This window comes from Sceloporus occidentalis, unplaced genomic scaffold (genome assembly GCF_023333645.1).
Source record: "Sceloporus occidentalis isolate IW3139 unplaced genomic scaffold, rSceOcc1.0.p SCAF_12, whole genome shotgun sequence".
Taxonomy (NCBI): Eukaryota; Metazoa; Chordata; class Lepidosauria; order Squamata; family Phrynosomatidae; genus Sceloporus; species Sceloporus occidentalis.
The window spans coordinates 15,652,677-15,671,277 of NW_028316992.1; the positions used below are offsets into that span (position 1 = coordinate 15,652,677).

General features: G+C 40.9%; 1 protein-coding gene across 14 annotated transcripts in view; it reads left to right on the forward strand.

The window, feature by feature from the left end:
- Window positions 1-18,601, forward strand: part of MAP2 (microtubule associated protein 2) — a 110,335-nt gene that overhangs the window by 67,451 nt on the left and 24,283 nt on the right. For 10 of the 14 annotated variants that reach the window (XM_089477805.1, XM_089477806.1, XM_089477808.1 and 7 more), the window contains 2 exons: window positions 7,180-7,241; window positions 16,567-16,717. In XM_089477805.1, coding sequence (XP_089333931.1) covers window positions 7,180-7,241; window positions 16,567-16,717 — 213 coding nt within the window. Of the gene's footprint in view, window positions 1-7,179; window positions 7,242-13,377; window positions 13,567-16,566; window positions 16,718-18,601 lie in introns of all 14 variants that reach the window. The other 4 variants (XM_089477814.1, XM_089477815.1, XM_089477818.1 and 1 more) reach the window with 1 other exon arrangement.

The following is an 18,601-nucleotide window of genomic DNA, read 5'->3' on the forward strand; positions in this document are numbered from 1 at the left end:
CTCTTTCTTTTTGGCTTCACAAAGATCAACTGTGACAACATGGGGACCTCCCCTCTAGCCTTGAGTTGTGGAACAAGGTGCTGCTAAACTGACAAGCCTATTTCAATGTTCTCTCCTTTTGAGATGCGGTGGGGATGTAACAATCAATGTGACCTTCTCTTAGCTGTAATTCACAACTAGAAAGGTTTCTTTAAAGATGGAGAAGAAGTGACAAATACTAGCATGACTATCCATGCACAAGGACTCATACCACCTTTGGAGCAAGACTAATTCTCCCTCCACCACATCTGAAAAGACCCCTGTACACGCTCTTGTACTGTGGGCAGAGACTGAAGACTTTTTATACTAATAGAGGAAGGAGCAGGCTTTTACTTGACTGTAGAAAAAGTTCCCAAGAATTGTCTGTGCTGCACCATCAACTTCTGAGGCTCACCATATGACAGCAAAATCTCAGCTGGAGAGGAATCTTTCTTTGCCTTATGAAAGCCCTTTCTGTTCCAAGTGACTTAGGGTCACATATGGATAAAAGATGCTTGCAGGAAGCACAATGGCTAATGTAAGCCTCAGGTGTAAAATTCCACTCCCAGTGCAAGAAATAAGTTTCAGTGCTCATATTGATTCTTATAATTCGTTCAAGAATGAGAGTCAACAGTACTGGAATTACTGCACGTGATTTCTCAGTCATGGGCTAAATTAATTGTACACAGAGACATATATCATATGTCACACGCCAATTCCAGTCAGCATGAATCAAAGAGGTAGGTAAGTGATGGCTGTCTAGAATTGTTACACACACATTCTCTTACGTTCCTTTGCCTGCTAAATGAAGGGTCTCTTCTTGCCCACCCAGCAGTCCTACTAGCCACGGGAGAACATTCCTTAGTTGACGTTTGATGTACCACTTTAAAAAAAACTTATCAAGTGACCCAAATATTATGTTTTCATGGGAGTGCTTTAAAGTTCAGCAAGTTTAAAATGAATATCACTGCCCTCTCATATGCAAAATTTAGGGATGGATAGGGATCAAAATATATGAGGTGCTGAATCCAAAGTTTGAAGTGTTGTTCCCTCAAGGATGAAATCCATCTGATCCTAAAAACTCCCCTGAAATACACATTCTGCATTTCTTGTGCTGGTCATATCATAATGCAATAATGAATCTCAGCTTCTTACCACAGAGGTAAGCAACAGAGCATCCAACTTACATCCACACCATCCTTTCTTAGGGTGTGTTGCAATTTAGTTTGTGCCAGATACAGAATGCCAGAGATTATTCCTTTTCTAGCAGTCTTGCAAAATGCCTTTAACACCTTCTCAGAGTGGCAATGTGACAGTTTGACTTGTCCAGTGTGTAGGAAGAGCACCATTCCAAAGGATATAGAATCTGGACAGGCTAAATCAGGTGATAGATTTAAACTGCAGCATTAAAGTGATTTACATTGCAACATTAAAACCATTTCCAGTTATCACTCAGAAGGGTCATTATCTCAAGACGTCTTCCAGTTTTAAGCCTTCATTTAACCTCCCACATACATACACACATACCAACAGGTTTCTAACACACACACACACTGAAGTTGATGGTTTAAACTAGGGCATGGATTTACAGCCAGTTTGGAAGGTGCTGATCAAGCCATTCCACATAAGTTAGCAAAAGAAAATAGAAGAAAAAAGGCCTTCTGTTTCACCTCATTCCACAAGTAGGGATTAAATTATTATGGAATGAGGAGAAGGGTAAGTGAACATGTCCAGAATATGAAAGTTACAAAAAACAAACAATTTTGCTCTAGTCTGAAATAACTATTTCTCCAAGAAGATAAAGGCGATTATCACACCTGTCAATCCTGCCAGGATAGACACAGGATTGAAAAATCAAAACTGGGTGTTATTGCATGCAGCCAAGGCCAGGTGAGTGCAACCCATCTGCAGCCCAGACCCCAGCTGCACTTTCAAAAATGGTAAACTCTGGTTTATGAAAAGCCTCTGGATAAGCGCAACTGGGGTCCAGACTGTGGATGGGTTGCATTCATCTGGCCGCGGCTGAGTGCAACACACCCACTTTTAAATTTAAATTTGACTTTATCCCATCAGGGATAGGTCAATTTAAAAGGTGTGTGATAATCTCCAAAATCAGTACAAATTTCTTTTATTTATATCCCCATCCTTTGAACTTTGAGCTTGCCCAAGATTTAGGGAAAGGATTCTCCTACCCCAATGTTCAAACTTCCATCATGTGAAGTAAAGGGGTTAATACTAGGAAGTAAAACATTTCCCCCTAATCCAATGTTCTGTTGAAGAGGAGTGAAACCATAGGTTCATTCTTCATCCTTTCCCCCATATTGTGTTCTTCCTTCCTCCCATATCATTCCATTATAATGCAAAGCAAAAAACAAATGCACTTGATCCCAGTGACATCCCCTCCCTCTGGTATTTTTAGTATGTTTGACTAGCAATAAAGAGATGATAGGAAATAAATGTTTAATGTCGAAGGCACCACAGTATCTGTGGTGAAATGTCCATAGTTCTTCCTTTCCTTCACAGAGAGATGCTTACACAACATGTAAAAACACATAAACACTTTCAAATGAGAGAAAATAAATTGTTGTCAGAGAAAGATCCCAAAGAAAAATTTGACAAATATAATTCTTGTATACAGTTATGGGATATTGGAGGATATCACCACCAGAAATGTATTTGTGAATAGGTAAACACAACTTCATTTGCAAATCAGATTGCCAAGACTCATATTTAGCAGCTATCTCTAATTTCTAAAGCAATTCTGCTACTGAAGGGGAAAACATGGTAACAGCTTCTAATTATGAGTTCAAGGTCTTGTTTGTTCATAGCTTCTTCATTGATCATAAAATCAATGTAAGGGCCTCAAAAACAAATAAAATTGTAAAAAGCTAAAGACTTTCCCTCTCCACACAGATTTCCATCTCAGTGGAAATCAAATCAGAGCTCAGTGAACATCTTTTTGAAGTTTTTCTTAAATCTTGGGAAAAATTGTTTGATGAGTAGTGTTGTGTAACGTGGTAAGTGCAGAATAGATCAAAGCTAAATACAAGCGACGAAGGCCCTGTTCAGACTGGCCATTAAGGCTGGCCTGGGGCCGGAGTTTGGGTGTCACGTCCAGATGATGCATGCCCCAACTCCGCCCCCTAGGGCACCATGACACCATGTACCGCTCCACACGGCGCGTGGCATCATGGGGCTCCTCTGGTGCTGCATCCATATGACACAGCGCCGAAGTAGTACTGTATAGCCATGCCTCCACATCTATGGCGCCTTGTCCAGGGTGCAAAAAGGAGCCACTTTTTGCATCTCCTTTTTGCACCCTGGAAAGGCCACAGCATGTGGTTGCCGTGGCCCTGATCCAGCTGAAGAAAGGGTGGCTGGAGACTGCCCTTCAGGGCTGTTTGTACAGCCCCTATATCCATTTAAAGCTGTCTAATAATGTTAAATATTAGTGAAAATAAATTGGTTTTTACAGTTTAGAAGTAAATACTAATCTAAGAACAAGTGCCTTCTGCTTGTCAGTCTTCCCAGTACAGTGAGCCTTTGGTATCCGCTGAGGTTTGGTTCCAGGACCCCTGTGGATACCAAAATCCATGGATGGTCATGTCCCATTAAATAAAATTGTAGAGTAAGATAGTGTCCCTTATATAAAATGGCAAAATCAAGATTTACCATCTGGAATTTTTACTTTTTTGGCATATCTTCAAACTGTAGATGCTTGAATCCATGGACAAAGAATCCGTGGATAAGGAGGGCTGACTGTACCGTTGTACTCATTGGTACAAATGCTATAGTTCTGGAATTTCACATTTGAGTGGGCAATGAGAGTGTGTGATAAATGCTGAAATCCCTTTAGCATCTTTCCCAATTATACTGCCAAGGTCTGTTTCAGATGTAACTGGAAACCATGGTTTCCTGTTGCATGCAAAAGTCATGCCAGCACTAGACCTGCCCAGACACTAAAATCTTGCAGTTTACTTTTGAAAAGAAGAAAGTGTGAGGATTACACAAACTTGAAATTCAACATGCAAAGTGCATATGATGGATTGTATGTCATTATATGTCAGCTCATCTTCTAAGTGAAAGTCCGGGGGGGGGGGGGTTAAAACTGAAAATACAAGAAAAACGCCACCTCATCTCTATGATTATGGCCCTTGAAAGGAAATGGTTGTTTTCTTGTGGAAGGAAAATTACAGACACTAGCATAGAAAGGATACACAGAGAACTTTATGTGGCTCTGTTAAGCCAAACTCACATTTGGCTATGATGGCCTCTAAGGCCTTGCCATTTTTAATTTCCTGGTGTCTTAAATCAGGGATGCACAAGCTTCACTCATGTAGGTTGTGGTCTAGTATTGACAGAGATTGCAGGGCACTTTTTTCCCTCCGCATCTCGGTGAACACACCCATACTTCCTATGGATGCACATTTCTTCCCTTACATCGTTGTGCATATACACAGGCACACTGTTCCACATGCATCTCAGTTAACAGGAATGTGGAGCTCTAAACCTTTCTGCCCTCTGAAATTTAGGGATTACTGTGCAGGGAGGAAAAACCTTTAACCCCAGTCCTATGATCTTCACTGAGATTGCTGTTTTTCCACCAACAGCCGCAGCAGTGGGAAAACAGTGAGCTCAGAAGCAGGGATTTAGAAAAAACACCACAAATCCTCACTTAAAACTTCATCTATAGCAATATCTGCAATGCTTTTCCCTCTCCTGCTAAAGATCTGGGTTGCTGAGAAATGTGGGTTGGAACCACAATGCTAACCTTAGTTGGCTATCTTTCTTTGCCTCGAGTTTTCAAACTGAACTTCGAAGAAGGAAGGGAAAATTGCAAATCTGAGAAAGTTAAGAATGATCTGGCTCATGCAGAACGTGTCCTATATTTGGTTAATTTTTCAGATGGACTTGCATATACCACTTGCATATTTAGAAGCGAGAACATGTGTGGTTTTGTAGCTGCTATTTTGAACATAATTTCTTGGACAGAAATCCCATTGACTTGATCAGTGGGACTTCTTTCTGAGTAGGTCTGGGTGGACAAATGGGGATATTAGAACTTGGCTTTGAGAAAGCAAGCTTTCTGAAGCTACTTCATGCAAGCAAGTCTACCCATATACCCGCAGTTACTACAGATGTTGATTCTAAGTTCCTACTCCCTCTTGTTGAAACACAACATGAAAAAGAAAAGAAGGCTTTGAAACTTTGAAGAAAGCCTTTTAAATCACCACTGTCAACTGAACATTATCTTCCTTTGTATTTCACTCTTTGATTGGTTGAAAATATAAACCCTTGCTTCCTTTGTGACATCACAACCTTCATATCACAGGCCAGACAGAAGGCATCAGCTTGGGCTATGAACTGAGACAAACATGTATTAGGCTTGTCTTTCTCACCTGAAATTCATGGTGTGCGGCCCAGAATTAAAAATGTTTCTTGCATGATTAAACTGTTAGTCAAAGCTCCAAGGGACAGGGCAAAGTCATGATCCAGGTTTGTTGTTCAGATGGAGGACTTGTTATGTTGTCAGGTGAGTCAGGAAGAAAGGCTTCCTCATGTTATAGCAATGGATGTTAATCTGATTATCTGATTCAAGAATAACCTGTTATTTGGGGGAAACTAATGATGGTAGAATTGATAAAAATGCACAGGCAACCTGGGCTGAGTGAGTGTAACCTATTTATAAGTGGGACCTTTCATTCTCTCCTTCCCTCCTCCCTTCCTCTTTAGCACATATTTGAAGTAGGAGGCTATTTAACTGAGGTTCCTGTATGGAAAAACAAAATTAGTCACATTAGCAGCAGATCTATTGCTTTGGAGCAATGGAACCCTGAGCAACCTGGGTAAATTTTTGCATTTCTCAAGCCGATGGATATTTGTCATAGCTGGCCTCAACTCAAATTTGAGATAATTTTGTGAATGGAACGCTAAGCCTTCTTGCTCCTGAAAGCTGCTTGTCATAGTACAATCTCCATAAACCCCACTATTACAGTTGTGCTTCTTTGGATTCCATTCGTAGCATCCAATAATCAGTATAATAGCTGTACATTGAGCCTGCTAAAGGATAAAGAGCACCAGCCGCACCATTTCTGGCTGCTCAGTCCTTACCTTTCTCCTGTTGGTGAGGTTGTTCTGAAAGGAATTTCTGCTTGCGTACAGTTGAGTGCCAATAGAAGCCTCCATGTAATTAAACAGAAGACCCCATCCAAGACCTCCCAAGTCAACAAGGGAAGGTTGGAAATCATTCAAAGTCAAAAACTTGGGTGCTTGCATGTGTGTCCAGCCCTGCTTTTAGCCCTCATAGGAACATCACTCTTTCCATCATCTTACTGAATTATTGCATTGAGGTGTCCTGTGGTCCATTCTCTCCCAAAACCATGTCAGAGGTAAACCCAATACACAAAATTATGGAAATCCCATGTTGTGCAGTCAAGAGGGCAGAACATAAGGGCCATTTGCAGCAATGCATAGACTACAATAGGCCTAGATGCAGTTTTCTCTCTGTGTAGGTGAAAGTGACTTTTAAAAAACATTGTGATAATGCAACATTAAAAAAACAGTTTTCTAGTGGTATTTATTTGCCTTATGTTCTGTTCTATCCTCTGTAAAACCATATTTAAGGCGCGTGAGCCTAAATTTACTTGCTAGTCACAACTAGCGCAAACCAATTGAATCAGTTGCTGAATAAAAAATTGACATGCATGTGAATCCCATTGATATAATAGGTCTACTCTAGGTGGGACTAGCATTTAAACTGAGGCCATGATAACTGTACAGGATGCCGTCTCTGGTCAAAGGCTATCACACACAGCCTATATATATCTCATCCCCATCCCTAGTCTTACTGAAAAGGACAAAAGATGATATTTTGGTACTGTGGGTGTGAGTTGCTTGGATAAGATTTCTGCATGATGCCACTTGACAAGGTCCCTTGGAAATCTGTGAAACATCTTTACCCAGGACAGAGAACACAAAAGATCATTATCTTCTGACATCTTCATTGCAATTTGTGTTGCTGTTGTTACCTATTGCTAATAACAAAGCTGTTCTTTTTTTAAAAAAAGATTGCATGGCAATTCAAATTGGATATGTTACAGATGAGCTTGAAATTACTTCTTTGAACCGTTATGAGCATTTTGTTTTCTTTGTATCTAATAGCTGCTGGTGGTGAAATGAATCAAACTCCTGGGATGTTTAAGCAAGCAAAGGAAAAACTTTCAGTGAGTAAAATTGTCTTCTTTATTATTCATGTCTACTCGCTCCCCTTTTTGCTGTGCTTCCAGTGGTTTTATCATCTATTCTGCAAATGAGTTTGGAGAATTTCTTTGCCAATTTGAAACGTCATTTTCCATTCTTCTTTAGAATTAGTCATAGATTATTAAGACTTCCTATCTATTGTACAGTGGGAAATTAATACACTGATAAATTATTAAGATGTTATTGAGCTATCTGTTGGGTCAGTCCCCTTAATCTTGTACAATCACCGTTTTTTAAAAAATGCACACACACAGTCTAATAGCACTGTTTTAGACCAGTTTGTTTCTGTCTCTCAGCATGGTGGGGATAATGGTCAGGATCTTATGAGTTAGTCACAACTACAGTAGACACACAAAACCAATGGTGAGTTAACGTGTAGGTGGCAAACACCACAGCCTGGTTCTGCCAAAAGACAGATGTTTGGAGAGCAGCAGTGTCACTCTCTGCTTAGGGTGTCAACTGGTGCTGTCCACATGCCCTGTACCCCCTTAGTGACACCCCTGAATTGGAGTGATGGATTTCCAGCAGCAAACCAACCTTAGCAAATGACCTTGGCATGAAGGTGATCAGACAGTTCTCTGATAATGAGAGCTGTCTCAAAAAAAGAAACAACACCGAAGATGTCATGTACTAGTTGCCATTGTTGTTATTAGGGATTAGAGCAATTGGCTCTGAAATTACAATGAGTTACGGGTTCACCTCAGAGAAAATAATAATGGGACTGAGCTGTTAGACACTTAAAATGCTTTCTTCATTCCTACTCTCAGATGTGTCCCATCGCCTGTGGAGTTTCTCAGACAAGAAAAATTAGAAGTATAATCCAATGGCAATCCGAAGGCAATCATGGGGTTTCACGTTACTGCATGATAGACTACCACATGCAAATTCGGGCAATGGCAAGCTGTTTTCAGGCAATGGGAAGTCAGCTCGAACGCAATTCAAATTCACGTAAATTCGCTGAACTAGCGAATTCACGTGAATTCGTTCTGGCCCTACTTTCTTTTCATTCGAAATTAAGAGAAATTCCTCCTGTGTGATAAACTCCTGTGTCATCATGTTTGTCTTAATCCTGCTTTGTAAACAGTGCCCAATCCCTTCCTCCCCAGGCTCTTGCCAACCTTTATCCTTATTCTTGCTGTTACAGACTAAAATGGCTCCTCTACTGGAATTTATTCCCACTGCAGTGTTTTGGGTGCCTAAGGTTTTCTTTTGCCTCCCTCTTTCCTTCCCTCCCTCCTTTCTTTTTGTCTATCTGCATAATTTATTTTCTCTTCTTCTCCTTCCCACACCTTTTAGCTATACTGATTTGGGAAGGCCTACTATATCTACTTGGAACATTAATGTTACTCTAATTTGTTTGTTTAAAGCTCGAGCTACAGAATGCATTGTCATTTACACACATATAAAAAACACACACACCTAGGAGCCATTATGGTGTAGTACTATCTGAGTGTTGGAGTAGAGTCTGGGAGCCCCAGGGTTTCAATGCCCCTTCAGTCATAGGAGTTTATCACATTGGCTTTGCTCCCACGATAGATGTGGGATGTAACTTTAAGAAGGCAGATCTTATTGCCTTTCACTGTCATCAGTGAGTACGCAGCCTGTTTGCAAGCTGGATTTCTGATGCATCTTGTCAAGAACTGGAAAATCCTGTTCTTGAAAAGATGCAGGAGGGTCCCAGAGAAGCCCAGGTTGCAAACAGGCTGTATACTCCTTGGCGACAGGGAAATGCAATAAGATCCACTTTCTTAAAGTTACATCCCGAGTCTATTGTGGAAGCAAAGTCAATGCAGTAAACCAATAGAAACCCATTGGGTAAGTCACATTCCCTTAGTCTAAGAGGAAAGCAATTGCAAAATATCCACTGAATAAATCCTGCCAAGAAGAACCTAGGAGAGGGTTATCATAAATCAAAGTCAATGTGAAGGCACAGAAAAACAACCACAACCACATCTAAGTGTAATATTTAGCCATCTATATAAATAGTATATATAAATTGGTCCAGAGAGGCCAATTTGTGAATTGTAGTTTTAATGGATCAAAAAAGAGGGGGCTATGTTTTGTTTTGTTATGTGAAAATAAGCAATAATAGTGCTTGTGTTAGTTTCAGACTCCCATAATTAGTATTGGAAGCTTAATTACATTGAATGTTTCTTTGGGGGCAGTGATCACCATTTCTTCAGCACTAAGTAGTTGCCAGTATTTAGATTACTGCTGAATTCGATAACAGCATGTTGTTATCGACAATGTTCTTGGATAATACTTGCCCACCAGGAATCTTGTGTGGGTGAACTCATTCAAAATGAAATTTTGAAAACAGTTTATTGGCCCATTTTCCTACCGACTCTCAGGCAGATTGTTAACCATAGATCGAAAAATGATGAAGTAACATAAGATGGATTCACTTGGAATGGAAGAGATTTAGGTTCAATATCTAACCAAGACCCACAAGAATTAGCTTATCCATGTCATTTAAACCTTTCACTTTAAAGGAGGTCACATCATTCAGTCTTTAATTTATTATTCGTGTTTTATGAAACAGATGATTGGGCTTACAACAAAGAAACTATCAAGGAATCCATTAAGAATACATACATAACACATAATTTAGTTACTGAATTGCTGCTCCAAGGTTTGGTGATGGCCACTGATTTGCTTCATAGGCTTAGACAGCAAATCCTGGCAGAGTAGTGATGGGCTGAAGTTTCTTTGAAGAAACAGTCTGTGGTCTTCCTTTCCCATTTTGCTTCAAAATGGAGGGAAGGGAATTCACTAGCAGTTTTTTATGTACTAAGAGTAGACGCTATTGGAGAAAGGGAGGTAATAAGACAAGAAATATTGAGCAAGAAATAATTAATAAGCACATAAAACACTCAGCTGGCATTCAGTATTGCAGTTACGGATTCTTAACCTAATGTTACAGATCTGTAACTATTCTGCATTCGGTAATCTCATCCTCCTTGCACCGTAGTTGGAAGCTGAATGGACCTCCTTCACTTAATCTGGCTGCTGGTTTTTAAGGTAGTCTGGGAAATTGGGCCAAGGGACATTTCCATAATTAAGTATACTCATCTTATGCTCATCTGCATAAAATATAGTATCTCAGTGGTAAAAGACTTGCTTTCAATGCATACAGTCCTAGGTTCAAGCTGTCTCCTCTGCCGTTAAGAGGGTTAGGTAGCAGGTGATCTGGGATGTCTCTATGCCTGACACCCAAGAGAGATGAATAGACAACACTGGGTGAGAGAAAAACCTTGGAAGAAAGCAGCTTCCTATATATCATTCCCAATTTAGACTTTTCCCTTCTGTCTGTTTTCTGAGAACAGGATATTGGACAATGGTTTTTGATATTATCTCCTCCTTCAACATTGAGCAAAATAGAAGTAATTGCAAATATATAAATTAATCAAATAGGATGCAATAAGGATCCTATTTCCCCTTACTATGCATGCATATAGAGCAAGAGTGGTGTAGTAGTTTGAATGTGTGACCAGGACATTGCAGACCAGGGTTCAAATCCTCACTCAGCCATGGAAACTGACTGGATAATGTTGGGCAAGTCACACTCTTTCAGTCTCAGAGGAAAGCCATAGCAAGCCCCCTCTGAAGAAATCTTGCTGAGAAAACCCCATGATAGGTTCATCTTAGGGTCACCACAAGTTGCAAACCAGCTTGAAATCACACAACCACAGCCATCATACATATATGTATGCCAACAAATGAAGGAGAAAATTCACATGTAACTATACCAGTTTCTCCCTCTGCAAGTGGATGTATGTTTGTGAAGATGGATTATACCTGGCCTTTTAATTTTTTTAAAAAGAAAATTTAAAAGTATACACTGGGTGGCATCCTGTTCTCTATTTACAATATTGTTAACTAGTCTTATGCTCTTGTAATTTGGGGGGGTGCTTTTGTGGTCATTAATGAATGGATTGCTTCTTAATTCAGGAAGCATCTCAACTAAAGAATTTCAGATTGGGTCACTGGGAAATTACAACTGTAATGTCCTGGCAGTCATGGGGCACTTTGGATTGCAGCAGTTGCAGCAAGACCCTAATGGGCCTCTTCAGCTGCCCTTCTCAATGCATCCCTGATCTGCAATGCCTTGGAATCCCTTCAGGTGGGGAATTGCCTGGATAAAAGTTGAGGTTTTGGAGGATGGCATGGGCAAAAATAACTATGGAGATGGAGCTTCATCATCATAGCTGTGTCTGACAAAGCAGGAGTTTGCCCCATGTGTGAAGTGGCAGAAAGAATGTTGAGACTCTGATTTATGTATCTATGGTTGTTGTTGTGTACCTTCAAATCATTTCTGACTTATGATAACTCTACTGTTATTATGGAATTTTCTGAGGATGAGAGTGTGTGACTTGCCCTAGGTCACACAGTGGGTTTCCATGGCTGAGTGGGGATTCAAACCCTCATCTCCAGAGTCAAGGCCCAACAGTCAAACCACTACACTACGTTGTCTATGGTAGATAACAAATTTGTTGATTTTTTTAATTCTGTATTTGATTTGCAAAAACTTGTGCATTTTCTTAAACATTGTCATCATCAATACCACCTTCATCACCATCATAAAATATTTTCAGTTTTCCATTGGAACAATGTTAAGGGAACAACATTATGGTGAATATGAAATGGATCATGTCTTTCAAAATATGTGCTTAACCCCTCCCTTAAAATATAGAATCAACGTCTCAAAGAGTAATTGAGCCAGAATATAGGAATATTGGTCCCTTTTGTCACTGAGAATTGTAATATATACATTATAACATTATATCTTTTATTAAAACTTCATGTTTGAAGAAGAACTGCCCACTCTCAAAGTGAGCAAAGAATCTCAGGATGCCACTTTTGGTGCATAATTTAAAAATTATTACTACAACATTTAGCATTGGGTCTTCCACATTGTAGAAATAGTATACTTTAAAACTAAATGTTTACCTTTATTAGTGAGGCAGGTTTTATCATATTGGTTGTGGCTCAGTCTAAAGCACTTTGAAACCTAGAAGGCCTCTCATTTGGTCTTTTGTGTCTCCCAATAAAAAGGGTCTCAATAACAGTGCTGGGATGACCCCAATCTACAATGTGGAAAATTGATACAAGGAAGTATAGGTTCAATGGTTTGACTAAGGCGACTTCCTTTGTTCATTTACTACTATGAAAGCCATGTCTGACATTAAAAAATAGTCAATAGATTATTAGTCTTCCCTGCATAACCATGGATTCTTTATCCACGGATTCAACCATACACTCCTTGAAAATATTTTTAAAAACTATATATAGATTCCAAAAGGCAAACTTTAATTTTGCCATTTTCATAGCTCATAGAATCATAGAGTTGGAAGATACCTCAAGCAGACTGCCAGTCCAACCCCCTGCCATGCAGGAACTCACATTCAAAGCATCCGTGATATTTAAAAACCTTCAAAGAAGAGACTCCAACTCACTCCAAGGGAGTGTGTTCCACTTTCAAACAGCTTTTACTGTCAGGAAGTTCCTTCTAATGTTTAGGTGGAATCTCTTTTCCTGTAGCTTGCATCCATTCTTCTGCATCCTATTCTCAGGAGCATCAGAAAACAAGCTTGCTCCATCCTCAGTATGACACCCCTACAAATACTTAAACAGGGCTATCTTATCATCTCTTAACCATCTCTTCTCCAGATACCCAGCTCCCTAAGTCTCTCCTCAAAAGACATGGTTTCCAGACCCTTCACCAATTTGGTCGCCACCCTTGGGACACCTTCCAGCTTCTCAACATTTTATATAAGTGGACACCATTTTACTAAGTCATTGTCTTTAACTTGAGCATCCATGAATTTTAATATTCCAGGGAGGTCCTGGAACCAAATGTTGGTATTCCACGGGGGTCCTGGAACCAAACCCCAGTGGCTACCAAAGGCCCAATGTATTAACATTATTTCTTCAAGCCTTGCAATAGCTTTATATTCATGTGTACCATATCATTTGGGCATATGATTATTATTTTTAAAATATTATTTCATGGTCAGTTTTCCATACTGCATGCATTTTCCATTTGCTTCACTGTCCACCTTCATTTTGTGTTTCTTCTGTTTGTTTCCTCATAACTAGACTTCTTCTTTGTCAAAGATTCCTGCCTCAAAGGTTAGAGCAAAAGCATTGCTTCCTTCAAGACCCAGCTCAGCTTGCTCACTAATTACTGCTAAAAAACCTACTTTGCTTGATACAGACAATTACATTACACGGCCCTCTTCAGCAGGCTCAAGAGACTGCTTGCCATATTCAATAACAGATGTTCAGGTAAGGTAGTGGTAGTACAGAGATTACAGATTTCAGAAAGGGGCAAAGGTGATTTCCGGTAGCTTTCCAGAGCCATTTCCATAGCGTCTGGTTCCATGTTGTTTCAGTTATATCTGTTAGGAACTAATTGGGTAAATGATATGATCCATTCCTGTGCCAACCTCAGGTTATAGGCAACAGCAAAATCCAGTATTTTGGATAACTATTGTCATGGTGCTAAATTCCATTTTGAAAAATGTTACTCTCAAGGGCAGTGGCAGTGTGCAGAGCTGTTGTATGCTACACAAAGCCTAGAGGGGAAAAACCCAGATGGGTCAGAGATGAAGCCTGATGAAATCTGGCAGATCAGGATATGTAGCCCAACCCTAAGCATGGAGGATGAGCAGCAGAATCAAGGCAGGGTACTGTGGATGAGACACGTAGCTGCGGCAGAGCTCAAGGGTGATGGTCAGAGCCTGCCACAATCTAGTGTAAAAAAGACAGCCCTGGTTAGTATTTCATGGGAGAATACCAATGAATACCAATTGCTGTAGGCCAAATTTCAGAAGAAGGAACTGGCAAACCTACCTCTGATTGTTTTTTATGGATTTGGGGCTTTGTGGCGTGTTCTGGAAGAATTTATCCCTGATGATTTGCCTGCATCTGTGGCTGGTATCTTCAGAGGGTGGTGGCATGGATGTGAGTGGGGTATATACTGTATACTGTGTGACCCTTGGTTGGGAGAAATGATTTACATGTTATCTTGGTATCAGTTTGTTGTTGAATAGCAAGGCCTCAGAGTGGGAGGATATGTGTTTCTATTTAATTAGCAACCCATTGTCTGCGGGCAAATCCCCTGACCCTGGATTATAGTCATTTGTATGTGTTGAGTCTTGATTTTGGTGTTTTTCAGGACTGGTAGCCCAGGAAGTTGCCCAGGTGTTTGTGGATTTCAATGGCCTCTCCATGCATTCTGACCTGATGGTTGTTGGCATGGTCCAGAATGTCAGTGTTTTCAAATAGCATTTTATGCCCAGCTTGGTTTATAACATGTTCTGCTACTGCTGATTTTTCTGGCTGGCCCAATCTGCAGTGTCTCTTGTGTTCCTTGATTCGTGTTTGAACACTCCATTTGGTGGTTTCTAGACTTGTCCACAGCTGTACAGTATGTGGTAATCTCCTCCGACTGTGAAAGGGTCCCTTCTGTTCTTGGCTGAGTGCAGCATTTGCTGGATTTTCTTGGTCAGTCTGTAGATCATTTGGAGGTTGTGTTTCCTCATCAATTTTCCTATTCTGTCTGTGACTCCTTTGATGTATGGTAAAACATACCTCCCTTTGGGTGGTTGTTTGTCTTCACTCTTGTGGTTTTTTTCTGGGTCTTGCAGCTCTTCTGATGTCTGAGCTGGAGTAACCATTAGCCTGTAGAGCCCAGTTTAGGTGTTTTAGTTCATCTTCCATGAGGTGGGGTTCGCAGATTCTTTTTGCGTGATCTACCAGTATTTATATTGTGCTTCTTCTTCTTTTTTGTCCTGGGTGATGGTTGGAGTTCTTGTGTAAGTATCTGTTTATATGTGTAGGCTTTCTGTATACAGTGTGACCCATTCATTGGTTCGGTTTGCAGATTACCAGGACATTCAAGAATGGTGATATTTCTTCTTTTTCTTTTTTCGTTGTAAATTGAATATTCGGGTGGATGTTGTTCAGATAATTCAAAAACATGGTAAGATCTTCTTCTCCATGGCTCCAAATGGTGAAAGTGTCATCCACATATTGGAAGCATGTTGTGTACTTTTTGGTGCTGTTTCCAGGGCTTGCTTTTCAAATTGTTTCATGTAATAATTTGCTGTCACAGGGTTCAGAGGGCTTTCCATGGCCGCCTCATCTCTCTGCTCATAGAATCCACTATCTTATTGGAAGTAGCTTGTGGCAAGGCAATGTTCACACATTTATTGGATGAGTGTCATAGTATCCATTATGGGGACTTTGGTGAAAAGGGAGATCACGTCAAAGCTCATTGGTTTGTCTCTGGGTTTGAGTTTGAGGTTGTTGATTTTTTTTTCTATGAAGAGAGCTGAGTCCTTGATTTAGTGGGGGGCTTGCCCTATATGGGTTTGCAGTTGTGTGGCCAGAAACATGACCAGGTCATATGTGGAAGATCCAATGACATTCACTATAGGTCGGAGTGCAAAGGAATCCTTGGTAGTCCATACAGTAGAATTCATAGGATTGCTATAACTCGATAGATGACTTGAAGGCATACACACAGACACCATTATACTTTTTAGTTTTAGTGAAAGAAGCATCTTATGTATGTGTGTCTCTGTGTGTGCATTTAAATTTAAATTTAAGTCACACTGCAGATTTAAAGAATTTTTGTTATGATTTTAACTGCAGATTTAACAGTTTGATACCACTCTATCCTTTGGAATCCTGGGATTTGTAGTTTGGTGAGGCACCAGAGCCCTCTGAGAGAGCACACTGAATACCTCACCAAACTACAGATCCCAGAACTCAGTAGGATAGAGCCATAAAAGTTAAAGTGGTATCAAACTGCTTTAATTCTGAAGTGTAGCAGCAGCCTAAGAGAGGGAGAGTTAGTTTCGAATTAGCTTCAGTCCAGAGCATGGATGTGTGATTTTGACTTCATGCCTCAAGTATAAAAATACCTTATGATGACACTGACACAATCAAAATGAAGCCAGCAATCCTCCCACCTAGCCCCTACACAAAAGTGCTCTCTTCTGTCTATGACACCTGACTTTGACGTTCTTGTTAACACTTTTTGCTAATGGCTGAGGCAAGAGAGGTAAGGTCAATATTGGATTCTTCTGGATGCAGAATATCACTCTTGATGACTGGATTCTTGAAAATTCAGCTATCCATCTTGATCAGATTTTTCTTGCCTTGACATAGTTCTTGAAGCTGGCATTGGAAGGGAACGGGTGTAGAGTGAAATATAACCTTGAAAGCTGTGTTTTCAATCATGTCTCATTTAAAACAAAACCCTTTCATTTCTACTAGGATGGAGTGAACAAAAGTCCTGAAAAGCGTTCCTCTTTACCAAGACCATCCTCTATTCTTCCCACTCGGAGAGGCCTATCAGCAGACAGGGAACGAGATGAGAATTCCTTCTCCCTGAACAGCACTGTCTCATCAGTACGACGGACCACCAGTATGTGTCTTTTGCCTCTAACTCTCTCTTTAATACTTCTGGATCCCTATTTTCATTGGCTTAGGAGATGGCCTTCATCTGGATATGCATCTAGATGTATATAGAAATTATATAATAACATAATATTATTTTTAAAATGTGCTAGTATCCTTGTAGACCAAATTTGGGTCAGTACATTCAAATCAATACAGTCAGACCTTCATATCGGCGGGTGATCTGGATTCCCCCCCACCCTTTGGATATAAAAAAATGCAGGACCTCAAGTCCCATTGTCCCTAATAGCAGCACAGTGTGTGCACAGCCACTAGTATGGCTGTGTGCCTGCACCGCCATTGGGGACAACAGGGCATGTCATCCATGGGTGACCAACCCGCAGATGATGAGGTCCCACTGTACATAAAATCAACACCAGCACACCCCCCCCTGCTCCCTTTCTTATTTCTAGCCTTTGGCCCCCATTCCAAAGCCCCTTTGCAGTACTGAATTATAGCATTTATGATTTCAATTTAACAGCCATGCTTTCATGTACAGTTGGCCCTCCACATACAGGCTTTGACTTTTGCAGATATGATTATGCACGGATTTGATTAATATGGTCTCTCTCTGAATCTCTAGGTCCTCCGGCATGACTCTGTTGTCAACTTGTGCCAAACATCACTCTGGAGAACCTAGAGATTCCTAGAGAGAGCATTTTTCTAGGCTTTTGTAGGTCCTCCAGCACAATTCATGGTCAACTTCTGGCAGATCTTGACCACAGAATTGCTCTGCGAGACCTAGAGATTCCTAGAGAGGTGTTCTCTAAGTTAAAAAAGTAGCGTTTTTTATTTGTGGTTTTCCCACTTTCACAGGGGTCCTATGCTCCTAACCCCAGCGAATGTGGAAGGTCGACTGTAATAAATCCTAGGATGGGCAGTTTAGGGGAAGGCCACTTGGAATCCTCAACCAGATAATGCTCTTGCGGTGCCTCTGACCAGACTACTAACCCCCAAGACGATTTCACACAAAGGAGCCAAAAGATAAAGTAGGATCATAGGTCTATAAGTGCATAATATAAAAGGGCCTCAACAACTTTCCATTTTGCCCTTATGTATCCATGTCAGTGAGCACCATAGAACTCCCCAAATCCTTAGGCAACTGATGAAAAACTACAGCGTATCCATATTGTATGGTATACCCACATATACAATAAAGGATCTGTTCAGTCATACAGGCCCGTTACAGACTGCCCAAAAGGGGCAGTCTTGGGCCGCTGCTGGTTGCAGTGTGGAGGAGCCGCAGCAGCCAAACCGCGCGACTCCTCCACGCTGCAAAAAAGGAGTGCAGAAATCGCACTCCTTCCGGCAACCCGGAAGAGCCGCCGCAAGTGCCAAAGCACGCACTCGTGACGGCTCTTCCGGGTTTAGACGTCCAGACGCTGTGCGTCCGTTACGTCAAGATGGCGCCGCCCGTCTGTATAGGGCGCCGCAATCTTGCCGTACGGAATACGCGCGAGGGGCAAGGCGCGTCTGGAAGCGCCGCCCCTCGCGTGTATTCCTGGTGTAACGACGGCGCCGCTTAGGCGCCACAGTTAGCCAGACTCAGCCACTCTTATAACTTGTTTGTCTGACTATCTATCATCTATCTATCTATCTATCTATCTATCTATCTATCTATCTATCTATCATCTATCTATCTATCTATCCTCCCACTTTCTCCAGCTTAAAGGTGTGCAGAGCTCTGCATACCAGCTCTCCCACTTTGTGTTGTACATAATCTCATCTGAAATTTAAATGGATTGCAATAGCACTGTAAAATCAGTTGTTCTTGGACATAGCGGGAGTGTTAGGGCCTTATTGCATGAGAAAAGAAAGCTAAAACTGAGTGGGAGACTAGTGGCTTTCTCTG